Raw genomic sequence first — 14,596 nt, 5'->3', positions numbered from 1 at the left:
TCACCCTCATGTCGTTCCAAACCCATAAGACTTTCGTTCATCTTCGGAACACGAATTAAGATATTTTTGATGAAACCGGAGAGCTATCTGATCCTCCATAGACAGCAACGCAACTGAAATGTTCCCAGACAGAAACGTAGTAAATACATTGGTAAAACAGTCCATGTGACGTCAGTGGCTCAACTTCAGTTTTGCGATGCTACGAGAATACTTTTTTTTGTGCAAAGAAAACAAAAATAACAATTTACTCAACCATTCTTCTCTCTCGAGTTACGTCTTCCACCATTTTGGAGAGTACCCAAGAGCGTAATCAACATAATCAGCATTGTTTACGTTCGGGGGGAAAGCGCGTGCATGAACGTAATCTGCGTAATAAGCATTGTTTACACTTAAAGGAAAGCGTGTGTATGCATTGTAATACTCTTTTTCTTTGCGCAAAAAAAGTATTCTCGTAGCATTGCAAAACTGAAGTTGAGCCATGTCACATGGACTGTTTTACCGATGTCCTTTATATGTTTCTGGACCTGGGAACATTACAGTTGCGTTGCTGTCTATGGAGGATCAGATAGCTCTCCGGTTTCATCAAAATGAGCTTAATTTGTGTTCCGAAGATGAACGAAGGTCTTACGGGTTTGGAACAACATGAGGGTGAGTAATTAATGACAGAATTTTCATGCTGGAGTGAACAAACCCTTCAAATCTTATCTTATTGTATCACACTTTCTCTAAAATATTAAGCAGCATAATACTGATTTTCAGTACTGATAATAATAAAAAATGTTTCTTGAGTAGCAAATCAGCCTATTAGATTGACATCTGAAGGTTCATGTTACACTGAAGACTGGAGTAATGGCTGCTGAAAATTCAGCTTTACCTAATTACATTTAAAATGTATTAAAATAGAAAGCCGTTATTTTAAATTGTAATAATATTTCACAATATTACTGTTTTACCTGTCTCTTTGATCAAATAAATGCAGCCTTGGTGAGCATAAGAGACTTCTTTCCAAAACGTATCTTTCCAAACAATTTTTGAATGATAATGCATAAATATAGACTTTAGGGTTTTCAGTAAAATGTGATTAAATGTAAAGCTTGTGTCCTATAGTTATCATGTGACAAAGAACAAGTGCAAATGACTCAGATCTCCCAGTTTTAAAAGGTTAATAAATGTAACCGTTTTATTAGAATTTTTAAGATTAACATTAAGTTATCATGCATTTCTATCAGTCCTGATAGCACCTACATTGTTAACTCACATTGTCCACTTGCGCTACATCATCCCCTTCAAGACACTGCAGGTCAAAGGTCACCAGACCATGGGAGTGCATTCGTAAGATGGCAAACCTGATTACAAGGGAAATTTAGAAGCACAATTAAAACCTCAAAACTGCAGTCAAACACTTTACCAAACAGTAATATGTGGCACTCAGGCCACAACAAAGCCCCAACAGCCGTGTTTACAGCGAGCCACACATAAAACAGGAAGTGAGCGCAAAGCCTTTAGATCAGATGCACAAAAGCCACTAAAATGACCCTGTGCTCTACTAAATGCTTTCCTTTGTTGCACAGAGGATGCATTTAACTGGTCAATCAATGGTCATCCTAAAGAGTGTCTGAACACAGGAGCACACCTGGTGTTTTCAGTGGGGCGTTTGTGTGGTCAGGCATCATTATTGTCAGTTAGCTTCAACATTACGCTTAGCTGTTACAGAGCAAAAATGAAAAAACTTCATGGAATGGACTGATCGAAAGGAAACTTGTCTCTTTTTTTCCTAGCTGATGAGTCATTGCTAAAAAAAACTCTATATAACGAGAGGGCAATGCAAATTCAGGTCCCTGCTGCTTTCAGCTAAACAAAGCCTGTTGAAGAGTTTTTGAATACTGTGGCATGTTGCGAAAGACACTGATGTTCTACTGAAGACATTTGAGGCAAAGCTGCTCACCTGCCATTCTTGCCGACAAAGGTTGCCAGATATCCGTGTCCCTCCGAGTCATGGACATTCTCTGTCATTTCCTGCTCTTGAAATATAGACTGCAGGCCACGCACAGTCGCAGAGACATCAGCTAAACAGAGAGAGGAACAACAGACAGATTCATTTAACCTCTAACAAAGAATATATTTTAACTGAAAAAAAAAAACTGTCCCTAAAGCCAATTTTATTGCATTATTATGCTCAGCTCATTTGCATATTTAATAATGTTTCTTAAATTACTTAAAGGTATAGTTCAGCCCAAAAACAAAAACTCATTTACACACCCTCATGTTGTATGACTTTTTCCACTAGGTGACACATAAAAGGAGATATATTGGAATATATATATATAAAAAAGGAGTTTAACTATCCCTTTAAAAACTGACAACTTAAAGGTTCAATAGGTGATTGTCCTCAGAATTTTTTTTTGTTATGCTGGTTTAAAGTCTCTTCACATCCCCATAGCAATCTTTAAGTTAAGTGGTCTAAATGTATTTGTCTGTATTTATATATTCTGTGGAAGGCGTAGGACCAAGAAATGTTCGTCCAATCAAAACGCTCGGTCCGAGCATTTTAATTGGCTTTCCTACCTGCCTGTCAACATATGTATTAGCATACCTCTGCACACCCGGTTCGCGCAGACAGGACACGTCATCAGCGCGTTCACACACACTGTGCAGACAGAGCGAGGATGGCAAACAAGCATCAACAACCCGATCTTCCTTCCTGGTATTGTTGTACTTTAAAGTTTTCTCACCGGTGAATGACACATGATATAGCCCAGCAGTTCCCAATTCCAGTCCTCGCGCACCCCACTCTGCATATTTTGCATGTCTCGCTTGGTTAACACACCCGATTCAGATAACCAGCTCGATAGAAGTGAGCTACGTGCATGAACTGTGTTCCGATCGATATGATCCCTACACAGTGTCCATTGCTCCATACTCCCTGAGCAGGAGAAATCCGTTGAAGTTTACTTCACTTCGGAACATTAATTCATTCAACTTACTAGAGAAGTGTGACATAATATACCTCTGTAAATAAATACTATTTAAATTTACGTCTTGCACATTTTAATGCCCTGTGTATGGAACATATCCGCTCGCTTCGAACTGGATGGCGGAATATCTGGTGATGTCCACTTCCCAGGACGCTTATGGTCGAATTGAAATCTGGTATTCTGGTCTGTGAGTGTAAATGCGTTCAGGGGGCGTGGCTTTGGACAGCGATTGCAGGGAGGGTGGGACTTTCGCTTTCAGTGCTATCAGGCTAAAGTTAGCATTTTCCAAGATCTCCTACTGCACCTTTCACTGCATCTTTTCTACACTGAAAGTCGTAGGTTGATCGGTTTTGAACAGCACGACAGCGAATAAATAATTTAAATTTTTGAATAAAATACATTTAATAATCGAATGAAATGGAATCAAATAAATTACATTTCATAATTTACCAAAAACTATAATTTCATGATAACTAATTTAATTGCAGGATTCAAATTGCTCTTGAATAAAAGGATAACTTGCAAAACAATCAATTGTAACCTAGTTAAGCTCATCTACACAAACAAGCCGATTCATATTGATTCCTATCCATTCTACGGTTTATAAAGTCGTGTGAATTGCAACATACAGATTTGCAGCCATAAACTGATCTAATATTAATCCAAAATCATAGTACATGATAGTCTGCACCTGTCACACGGACCACAAAACAGATATGGCATGTTTGTGTGTAAAATCGAAGTATGATCGCGGCAGTATGCAATCATGGAATACTCATCTTATCGGCTTGCGATATTATAAGCCAGTGAAATAGAGGCACGGCTGTCATAGGAGGTGAGGCATACAGGGGGAAAAAAACCGCTAGTTCAAAAATATATAACGTTATGTCATATACGTACGGTACTAGTGCCTATAACGGGGTTACGCGCTGTTCATTCATAAAAATAGATAATATGAAAAATGCAATATTTGCGTTAATATGCGCCGCGGCTAATTCGTCTGGTAGTCAGTGCATATGTATGTTCATACATGAGCTTCATTCAAATACATGACACAGAGCAGACATTAGCCTCTGCTAACACCGCTATGCTACGTTACCCCCCAGAAGGTCAATTATCAGAGCAAACGTCAGGAGGACATGCGCAACAAAAGAAGCCCTACGAATGCAATAACACATGCATCCCGTGGCCGTCTCAGCAATGCAGCAGTGGGACTGCAGCCACGCTGCTATTATAGAGACAATAAATCGCTTACGGAGCAGTTGCGAGGAGGCCCGCATGTCTGCAGTGCAACACGAGCCCTCCTCTTCCTCCTCTCCTCTTCCACTCGCCCCCTTCATTCATTTCACTGAGATTTACCTGGCGCACGGAGCTTGAAGTCAAGGGTGTAATGTAGCACTGCCATGATGGGGTAAAGCCGTCTGCCATGCCTGGATGAGGCAGCCGGAGGTGAATCGGTGGAGAGTCTGTGGTGACAGAGGGAGAGACGGGCAGTGCACGCCGGAGGGAAGGAAGGAGGGAGGTGTGTTATGTGCGCTGCGTCCGTCTGTCTCTTTCAAGTCGAGCTCGGAAGTGGGTGGTAGTGCTGGGGAGGTTGATTCAAATCAGCGAATCGAATCTTTTGAATCATTTCTTCACATAGATTTGTTCACCAACACCAAACCTTTTTAGTTGAGTTTTTAACAAGGGAAACAGGTACAGAACATAGACCCAGCTAAGACAGATTGTTCCCATTAATAAGAATGCCTTGGGAACGGTCTCTGTTAGTTCTTTTTTCGTAACCCGCGAAAAGCTAACCATTCAACAGGTTTCTTGTTTAGTGACAACTTAAAAATAGCCTACACAAAACGTTCTAGGTTTTGTTGTTAGAACCAAAAAATAACATTCCCAGAACGTTATGGAAACCAAAAATTGCTAGCTGGGTACATCCATTTACATACCTGTCAACACTCCCGTTTTTCCCGGGATTCTCCTGAATTTCACCATTCTATCCTGCTATCATTCTGTTTAAATATTTTCCCGTATTTTTAATCTTTCTATAAAAAAAATCCCACTGGGTCTATTTTATTTGTTTGCTACATTCGCTTCCGGTAAAACTCCGTAATTTGTATGGGCCGAACCTCATTATATGAAGAATCACAACAAATTACAAGGTTGTCCAGTTGCCAGATCTTGTATGAAACGCATCTTTCTCACACGATCCACGCATACACATTTCAACCCATTTGTCCCTTCATCTTAACCTACAGCCCAGTGATACGATTGATATCTGTGCAGGGAGTACCACGGGAAAGAAACAACGACTACTGTTAGAAATGGGAGAAGACTCGGGTGGTGCTCCAGTGAAAAAAAACTAAATATACATGTAAATTTAGGCGCTGCACTGCTTTGTTTACTGCGGTTACCGGGGAAACGGCTTTATTCCTGGCGAAAAGCGCCACCTGCTGGCTGAGAATAAATTAGCATTTTTCAATAAGCCCTTCTGCTCTTTTAGACCAAAGCCAAAAACGACCCTTATTTTTACGCAGAAAACACGCAGTTGTAAATGTGAACTGGTGGATCGACAAGAAGATAATGAATTATAAAAATGATTTAATTAAAAATATTTTTTCCATTCATGGTGTCATCTGGGACTTAATCAGCAAAAGTCATTTTGTCAACAGCTGGCACTTAGACTGGAAAATAATAGTAACGCCCTTATGTCATTTTAATTGTGTTTAGCCTTATGTAGGATGAATAATTATCATCTTTCTCCCTCTTTCTTGTGAACAAGATTGAGTCACTGAGCAAATAATCATTTCGGTTATTCAGACTAAGCACTCGAATGCTATTTGCTCATGCTGTAGCCATGCGTTTTTAAGAATTACTCTTTGAATTATTAAGAGCATTTTGTCTTTTGTTTTTGAACTGTTTTTGAATACAGCTTAGCTGCAAATACGTTGACAGTAGGCCTAGTTATCATGCCGTTAACTGAAAACTGAAACGTAAACTAAAGGCAAGATGTGGGCTCGTAGAGAATGAACATATTCCGGACATTGAAGTGAACGCTAATGATTTGTTCAATAACACCGATTCGTGGGTAGAGAGTGGCCCTGAAGCGCCCAAGCCCGGTTTCACACGTGTAGCGCAATCCCATGACAATTAATTACAGCATATTCTCCAGGGTGCAGCGTTGGGTTATCAGATGAAGTGAATGCGCATTTTGTGAATTATTTTTCCTAACTGATAGTAGATGAGATTGCAAGTGTTTTCCCCACCTAACGTTATACACTTTCAAGTAGGGAGATAACTTGTTCATTTTTTTTAAAGCTGCCAAGCAGAAGCTTCATGGCATCTTTCAAAAAATATTTGCATCTTTGATTATAAAGTAAAAAAATAAAAATGTTTGTCTTTGATCGGTTTAATTAAATTTGACCCACTGAAGATCACTTGCTTTAAAATGAATATTAAGTCATCATCTACCAATGCACATGCCACTCGGACATTAAAAATACTTTTTTTCTGTGGAAGACAAAAGGGTTTTTCCCCATATAGCTAAATTGCCTCATAATGTCTGGCTGTCAGGTTCAGATTTTGAGTGGTATATTTAAAAAACTGGGAACACTTTATGAAATAGTTTAATTTGTTAACATTAGTAAATGCATTAGATATCATGAGCTAAGAATGAACATTTTAAAAGCATTTAATAATCTATGTTAATGGTAGTTTTTAAAATATACTGTACTATTATTCATTTTTGTTCATAATACTTTAATTAAAATTAACTAACTTAAAATGTTAAAGAAATTTCAGACTGCGATTAGTTTATTAAAAAAATGTTTTGTTCAGCAAGGATGCATTAAACTGATCAAAAGTTACAGTATGATGTAATGATGATCATTATGATAATGATGCAGAGTAATTCAGTTTTGCCATCACAGGAATACATTGCATTTAAAAATTTGAAAATGGTTATTTTCATTTGTAGCAATATAAATTTGTTAGATCAAATAAATACGGCGTTGGTTACAAAAAGTGACTTAAAAAAAATCCCCAAACTTTTAAATGGTAGTGTATAAATGCTAGGTTAGGATTTTGGGATTTAAAAAGCGGTATCCACAAACTAATACATCTTACACTTATGCAATGAACTATGTTTTTGTGGACATCAACTGCTAAAAGCTGTACCTTGAATGAGTTTTGAAGGATTCGCAGGTGGTGCAGCTTTTCATTAAGTAACGGATCATTGCAGCGGCGGACGAATGATCGCTTGTACTCTAATCGAGAAGAGGACCTGTACTCATTGACAGGTGATAGACTAGTCCTCTCCAGAGCCCTGTACAAATCCCCCAATGAGTCAGCCTGGTGCCTGCGCTCCCACTCTGAACCTACAGAGGGCAGTGAACAGTTACTTACAATGACACCAGAATTTTCACCACAACTGAAATGTTTTACGATTAAAAAAATGCCCAAGTAATAACAGTCCAATAAAAAAAAAAAAATTTTGTAATAATGTAGGTTATACAGTATATAACAGGAATTATCAGCTCTGTCTTTTCATCAAGCTCTGTCTTTTCGGGTTGAAAACCCTTGCTATAGTACAACATAACAGAATTAGTGTTTATTATAATGATCATATTAGCTGTTTGCATTAAGGAGTTACACTTCAGAATAGGGCTGTGCAATATATTGAAATTATCGAAATATCACAAATGTACATATCGCAATATTCATATCGCTACAGCTTGCAATATTTGGGGCCATGAACAAAAGACAAAGAGAAAATCACTCACTGGTCTTACCTAAATAGCTTTTGTAGCTTAAATAAGAATCTGTGCATATTGAATTCAAAGAGTAAATACTAAGAAGTGTTTTATTTTTCCTTTTTATTATTCAGTTCCTAAATTCATGTTAAAATGATTACACTAATGTTAAAATTACATTTTTCAGAAGTTGTTGTACGGGTGCTTTCTTATTAGAATCAGAATCAGAATGAGCTTTATTCACCACTTAAGTGTGCCACTTAAGGAATTTGTTGTGGTTTTACAGGAACTCTTGGTACATACATACAAATAACCATATACAGTATATATGACACAAGATAGTTATAGAAGTTCACAGAACTGACTCAGCAACAGCTGAGTAAAACTGTTTCATCTGAGCATGTGGCACTATCATATCGCATATAGAATCTCGCATTATTTAATGAGTTATCGCATATCGCATTTTTCGTCAATATCGCACAGCCCTACTTCAGAATGACTATCAGGAATCCCAGGATGGAAAAAAAGAGAGAGAGAGAACGGCCCTAAAGCCAAATTCCTCTGTTCCATCCTGAGACGACATTAACACGGACTGAAGGGACTCCTCCTCGTGTGCTTTGAGGGACAGTTTAGTTCTGAGGAATGGTGAATGTGTGGAACAGAAAGGAGGGATGGAAAAGGATAGAAAGGGATGAGAGCTGTCACGTTGGATTAGAAGGACTGCCCCTAATATGAGGCTATTGGAGGTCTTAAGGGAGATGGTTATTCAGCTGAGATTTGCAGCTACAGTGCATCTGAATCAAGCAGCAAGATGTTCATCATTACAGGCTACAAATACAAATTACTGGAGCACTGAAGCAAAATGCAGCATCCTCTGAATGACATTTTGCAAAAAAACATTTAGAGATATTGCCAGGTTGCTATCAAGCCATTCTCAAAACTACAGAAGTGCAGAATCATGATTCTCATTGTGACTGTAATGCCCTCTAGTAAATTACAATCAATATTATAAAAAAAGATAATAATAAAATATTAATGCTGAATAAAATATTATTATTATTATATTTAATATATTAATATTCTTATTAAAGTGACGTGACATGTGGCCAAGTATGGTGACCATGTCATTAGTGCTCTGCATTTATCCCATCCTAAGTGCACACACACAGAAGTGAACACACACACACCGTTAACACACACCTGGAGCAGTGGGCAGCCATTTATGCTGCGGCCCCGGGGAGCAGATAGGGGTTCGGTGCCTTGCTTAAGGGCACCTCAGTCGTGGTATTGAAGGTGGAGAGAGCGCTCTACATTCACTCCCCCCACCTAAAACCCCTGCCGGTACGAGACTCGAACCCGCAACCTTTGGGTTACGAGTCCGACTCTCTAACCATTAGGCCACGAATTAATACTGTATTAAAAAAATTATCTGTTAAGATAATCGATATCAGATTAATTATTAATCGTTATTAATTATTAACAAAATTATTATTACTATTAAATAATAAACAAGATGCATTTTCAAATAATAACAATAAAATATTCGTATTATTATTCAAATAATATTCTTATTAATACAGAATTAAAATAATAATCTGTTAAAATAATCAGTATCAGATTAATTATTAATAATTATAAATTATTCACAAAAGTATTATTATTAATAATAAATTATTATTATTAATAATAATAAAATATTGTTATTATTATTGTTATTATTAATAAAATATTTATCTTAAAATATTAAGCAGAACTAAAACCAATTCTGCATATTGATAAAAAAATATATATATTGTGGATACATTATGATAATTATACATCACAATAGTCATAATAATATTCTGATTCTGATTATTATAATAATTCAAATATTCATAATGTTCAAAATGCATATTGCTTGATCACTATTAAAACATCAAAAACGTAAACAATATCTTGGTTGTTATTATTATTATAGTATTCATAAAATGTATTCAAAATGCATATCAGTTTACCACTATCAAAAACATGTTTGAAACTTAAGGGAAATCAACAATGTCATGATAAACAGGCACACCTTAATTAAACTACTCGCATACATTTGCCTACACATGCTAACCCACCCACTAACTTGCCTCTGCATATCTGGTCAAAGTTAGTTCTCAGCTTCCTGACCTGTGTCTCTGGCATGGGCCCGGCCCAGGTGGTAGCGCTGTGCATCGGCGTGTTCAGCTGCATTGGTGGCAGCCAGGATGGCATGAAGACCACTGTCACGGGGCAAGGTGAAACTGCGGTGCTTGCTTCCTACTCCACCACCTTCCAATCCTTCTACTCTTCCTACAACTGTGATGGGCTTTTGGCTGGGCTGGGTGGGTGTAGTGGACGGGATGTAGTGTTCTGGAGGCTGCCCGTGCTGGGCGGGGAGCGTCGACTGGCGGCGGAGCTCGACGGGCATGGCTCGACTGGGGTCGATGAACACGGAGTCATCCAACGGCAGAGTCTGGAGGAAATGGAGGCCAGAGCTGGTGAGGGGTGTCTCGATGAGGTCCTGCCATGAACGCCGCTGGCTAGCAGACTTTCGGCCAGGGGAGCTGCCGCTGCTCACGCTGCCTCCCTGTGTCTCGGAGAGGGGGGATCGGGACTGGATGGTCTCTGCGGAGGGTGGGCGGATGTGTTGGGAATCCTGGAACGGACTTGCCTGTAACACAGAGGGTGGGACAACATGCACGGTAGTTGGTAGTCTGTATATTTTACGACTTTTATAGTTTGGTGCAACAAGAACCATAAATCCAGAACAAAGGACAACTATAACAAGAGGGGCATTTATATCCCTGTTTTCCATTTTCTCTGCAGTCTTTTTTTACAAGCTCACCGCTGTCACCCTTAGTTATGCTCTGTCTGAATAAAACGATCTAAGACAGCAACACATTACTCACACACAACTCTCCCTCTTAGGATTATGGGACTGATTTGTGTCTCCTTCATTAAGATTACGGAGGGCTGGAGTCAGAAGACCAATTTAAAAAAAGGTGCCTTTTGACTAAATTTACAGCGGCCACAATCATCCCCTGGGTCTAAATAATGAATGTGTCCTTCATCTCCATTCTATCCACCCCTTCACACCTCATTCTTCATCCTGCTCTCCCTCCCTCTTTGCCCTTCTCTTGTCTTTCTGCATTGTTTCCCCTAATTTGTTTCCTTCATTCTTAGTTTTATTTATGCAGAATACACTACTGTTCAAAAGTTTGGGGTCAGTCTTTTTTTTTTTAAATAAATTAAAACTTTTATTCAGCAAGGGTGCATTCAATTGATCAGAACTGACAGTAAAGACATTTATAATGTTACAAATGATTTCTAATTGAAATAACTGCTGCTCTTTTGAACTTCTATTGATCAAATAATCAAAAAAAGTACATTACTGTTTGTCAGACTTGAAGAACCTCAGACACTTTGATCTTCTGCGATACGAACAATACAAACACAGTGTATTAACAACATACAGATATCTGTTTCCACATCTCACTGAGAGAAGATGCAGGAAAACAGTCATGTTTGGTATCATTTGAATTGTCTCCGTGTGACTGGTACAATGTCCTCAATCTTACAATAAGTAGACTAAAAGGTAAAACAGATTCTAAGATTTCAGAGATATGTTGCTTACTGTAGTGGGTGTGCCATTCCCCAGTGTCTTTCATGCAAATTACTATCTGTCCCCATACTATCTGTCAGCATAAGAGACTTCAAAAACATTAAAGGGGTCATATGATGTTGCTAAAAAGAACATTATTTTGTGTATTTGGTGTAATGAAATGTGTTTATACGGTTCAAGGTTCAAAAAACACATTATTTTCCCACATACTGTACATTATTGTTTCTATAGATTTTTACAAAGCTCAGCAGTCTGAAAAGCGAGGTGTGCTCTGATTGGCCAGCTATCCAGTGCATTGTGATTTGCCCGAATACCTCAAGCATGTGACGGAAATGTTAAGCCCCTTACCATATTGTGATGCCTTGTCCCGGCCGGAGCGACAAGAGAAAAACATTAAAACCCATCATAAATGAGGCATTTGTTGCATCCAGTGGGGACATAATTACGGATTATAATGACTTATACTGTCTTTTTACCCGTTGCATTGCATCGCGTAAACATAAAACCATTTTTATGTGATCGGAGAAATGACAATCTACAAGCGCTAGAATCTTGAATCGTCAGTGGCAAATTCTTTAAATATAAAAACGTACTTAAAGGCTATGAGTCAGAACAGCCGGCATTGTTGTCTACTCTACCAGGATCAGGAAACAGTCCTCCATAAAATGCGCTGCACACATCTGAATATTTGGGTTGAACTGTTTTGGAACAGTGCTGTAAATACAACTTAACCACTGATTTCTAGTCGTGTCCTCTTTTGGAAGGCCAAACAAAGTAGTTTTGCTTTCACAACGAAACACAGTGTCACACACGGTGGGCTAGAGTGAGCGGAGGCTGGTGGGCTTGAGAATGGCGCGGTGGGTGGGCTTGCGGCAATCACATGTGACGACCCCGGGCTGGACTCCGCTTCGTCCACGGTGAAAGCCGATCTGGCGATCCACAGTGCAAAGTTGATGTATTTTCTCAGCGACCAGCACGGATCAGCTCTAGGCATGACAAAGCAGATATCGTCCTCTTTTGAATGGCCAAACAAAGTAGTTTCGCTTTCACAACGAAACACACAGCACCTTCACGACATGGAGACGGCGGCAACAACAATACTACAGCGAGAATAAAAGTTACGCCTTCTTTCTTTGCGTGAACATTTGGGCGGCGTTATGCAAATCTTCCCACATCGTGACGTAGACATGTGGGGGCGTGTTAGAACGAGCCGTTTTAGGTAGGTGTGGCTGACTCTTAACTTTTATAAAGAATATCTCTTTGGATTTGAGACTTTAGTCTTTGCAACTTTACAGATCTTCTTTATGCACCAAGAGCTTGTAACACTCCAAAGAGAAAGGAAAAATTTTAATTGCATCATATGACCCCTTTAAAAAAAATCTCCCTGATCCCAAATGTTTAAACAGAAGTATAGCAGAGCGGAACGGAGTTGCATGATTTTGCATAGACCGAGGAGTACTCGGAGAGTCTAATATGACACGAGTAACACTTATTGGCCAGTAATGCAATTACATGTCAGCAAGAACTCACACGTTAAACACAGTGCAAACACAGGAACCCAAGCAACAACAACAACAACAACAAAGAAAAACAAGAAAGACAGACAAGACTTACTGAGGTGGAGTGAGGGTAAGTGTCATATGGAAGTGGAGGGCTATTCTGTTTGGGTTTTGAGGACATCTGATCAGCATCCTCATGGTCACTCTCGCTCCAGTAATCTGAGGAAATGACAGCAAATATCTATTAAACACATGAGGAGTCCAAGAATAATGACATTTGAAGGCTGTGGAAAGCAGGTACTAAAAGTAAATTAATTTGAAAGATGTTTGTGTACATTTCTTGTCATCATTTTAGCATTTATTCATCAAATGATAAAAAACAAACTATACTGACAAATGATAAAAAATTACTTCCTCTATTTTTACTGAAACGCCCTATACATGCATCCAACATGCTGTACTTCATATGCATATATTTATAGGACTTGCAGACCAGACCACACAAAGTCAGAGTGGGAGAATAATTGATCTGACAGGCTTAGCGAAGCATGAAGGCATCTTCTCACCATGATCCTGTCGAATCCTCTTCTGCTCCGAGTGAGCTGTTGCCCGCCATGTTCAGTCGACTGAGCCACCTGCGAGCAAACAAAAAAACAAAACAAAAGTTACCTGGGGAGCTCTTCACACTGCTGAAATACAGAGATGAAATAGTCTTTCGGGATGTCGCTAAAATTAGTAGCTTTGATCAGCTCATGGAACATTAAATGAGATGCGGGATCCTGACTAGAGCATTCATGAGGAATTGACAATGTTTCAGATTACATTATGAGTCTTTTTTGCTTCTATAGGCATGCTGGAAAGTTTATTTTCATCTTACCTATTCATATCATCCATGTTGTCCGCAGCAAAGTAGAAGCTCTTGATTTTAGGATGGCAAGCCTTAAAAGCACTGAAAACAGGCAAGAGACACAAAGTCAGCATTGTATGCAAAGCTGCATTAAAGTTTTTTATGAGAACTGTTAGTTTTTATGTTTTATATGAGAACTGTTTTACTTCTAGTTTATTCTACTACTCACAACTTTTTGCGACATTCGTTGGCCTGATCAATGTTGAACTCAGGCAGGCTGACAAAGCCCTCTGCCTTCTCATCCTGAGAAAGAACAGAGATGAAAAACTGAGATATACTGATGTGTTCTGGGTAAGCAGGGAGTTTATGTAGGCAGTCTAATGGGCCATTTTGTGCTTTCATCATGCAGATGAATGACCTCGTGCCCTCACCTCTTCATTGGTGTACCAATATAGGCAGGCATCTTTTAGCACAACCCAGTACTTCTTCCATTTCTGAGAGAAGTAACTCTTTGCATCCTTCTTCTTCCAGAGCCAGCCCTCACAATCACCCTGACCCAAGTCCCTGCAGGAGATTCGCCGCTTACTAATGGAGGGCAGGGATCCAGCTGAGAAGGACAAAGAGAGAGAGAGCAGAGACGTCAGCGTGGGCAATATAAATGAAAGGACTGGCAGGAATAGTATCAAAACAGTGACTTTTTGATGTACTGCCATTTAATGGCAGAGAAATGTCTTGACATAACAATTATTCAGAGTGAGAATGTGTGATTGGATTTGTGTAGGAAAACAATAACTGCACTGCAAAAATCTTTTCTCAATCAGTATTTTGAGAATATATATATATATATATATATATATATATATATATATATATACATATATATATATATATATATATATATATAT

The 14,596-nt window shown here is 38.8% G+C and overlaps 1 protein-coding gene and 1 pseudogene across 1 annotated transcript; both read right to left on the bottom strand.

Annotated features, from left to right (window-relative positions):
* Positions 1-1,249: 1,249 nt before the first annotated feature.
* LOC107567161 (spermine synthase-like) lies at positions 1,250-4,580 on the bottom strand. Its single transcript, XM_016252800.1, has 3 exons — positions 4,335-4,580; positions 1,946-2,066; positions 1,250-1,346 (listed from the first exon to the last, which is right to left on the bottom strand). Exons 1-3 carry the CDS (start codon positions 4,378-4,380, stop codon positions 1,250-1,252), a joined length of 264 nt encoding a protein of 87 aa, XP_016108286.1. The 5' UTR covers positions 4,381-4,580.
* Positions 4,581-5,590: 1,010 nt separating this feature from the next.
* LOC107567160 (connector enhancer of kinase suppressor of ras 2-like) overlaps positions 5,591-14,596 on the bottom strand; it is a 65,435-nt pseudogene continuing 56,429 nt past the window's right edge.

Source organism: Sinocyclocheilus grahami, unplaced genomic scaffold (genome assembly GCF_001515645.1).
Source record: "Sinocyclocheilus grahami isolate Dianchi unplaced genomic scaffold, SAMN03320097.WGS_v1.1 scaffold1131.1, whole genome shotgun sequence".
Classification (NCBI taxonomy): Eukaryota; Metazoa; Chordata; class Actinopteri; order Cypriniformes; family Cyprinidae; genus Sinocyclocheilus; species Sinocyclocheilus grahami.
Note: the sequence above shows the minus strand (reverse complement) of the source record. Positions and strands in the feature narration are given on the sequence as shown.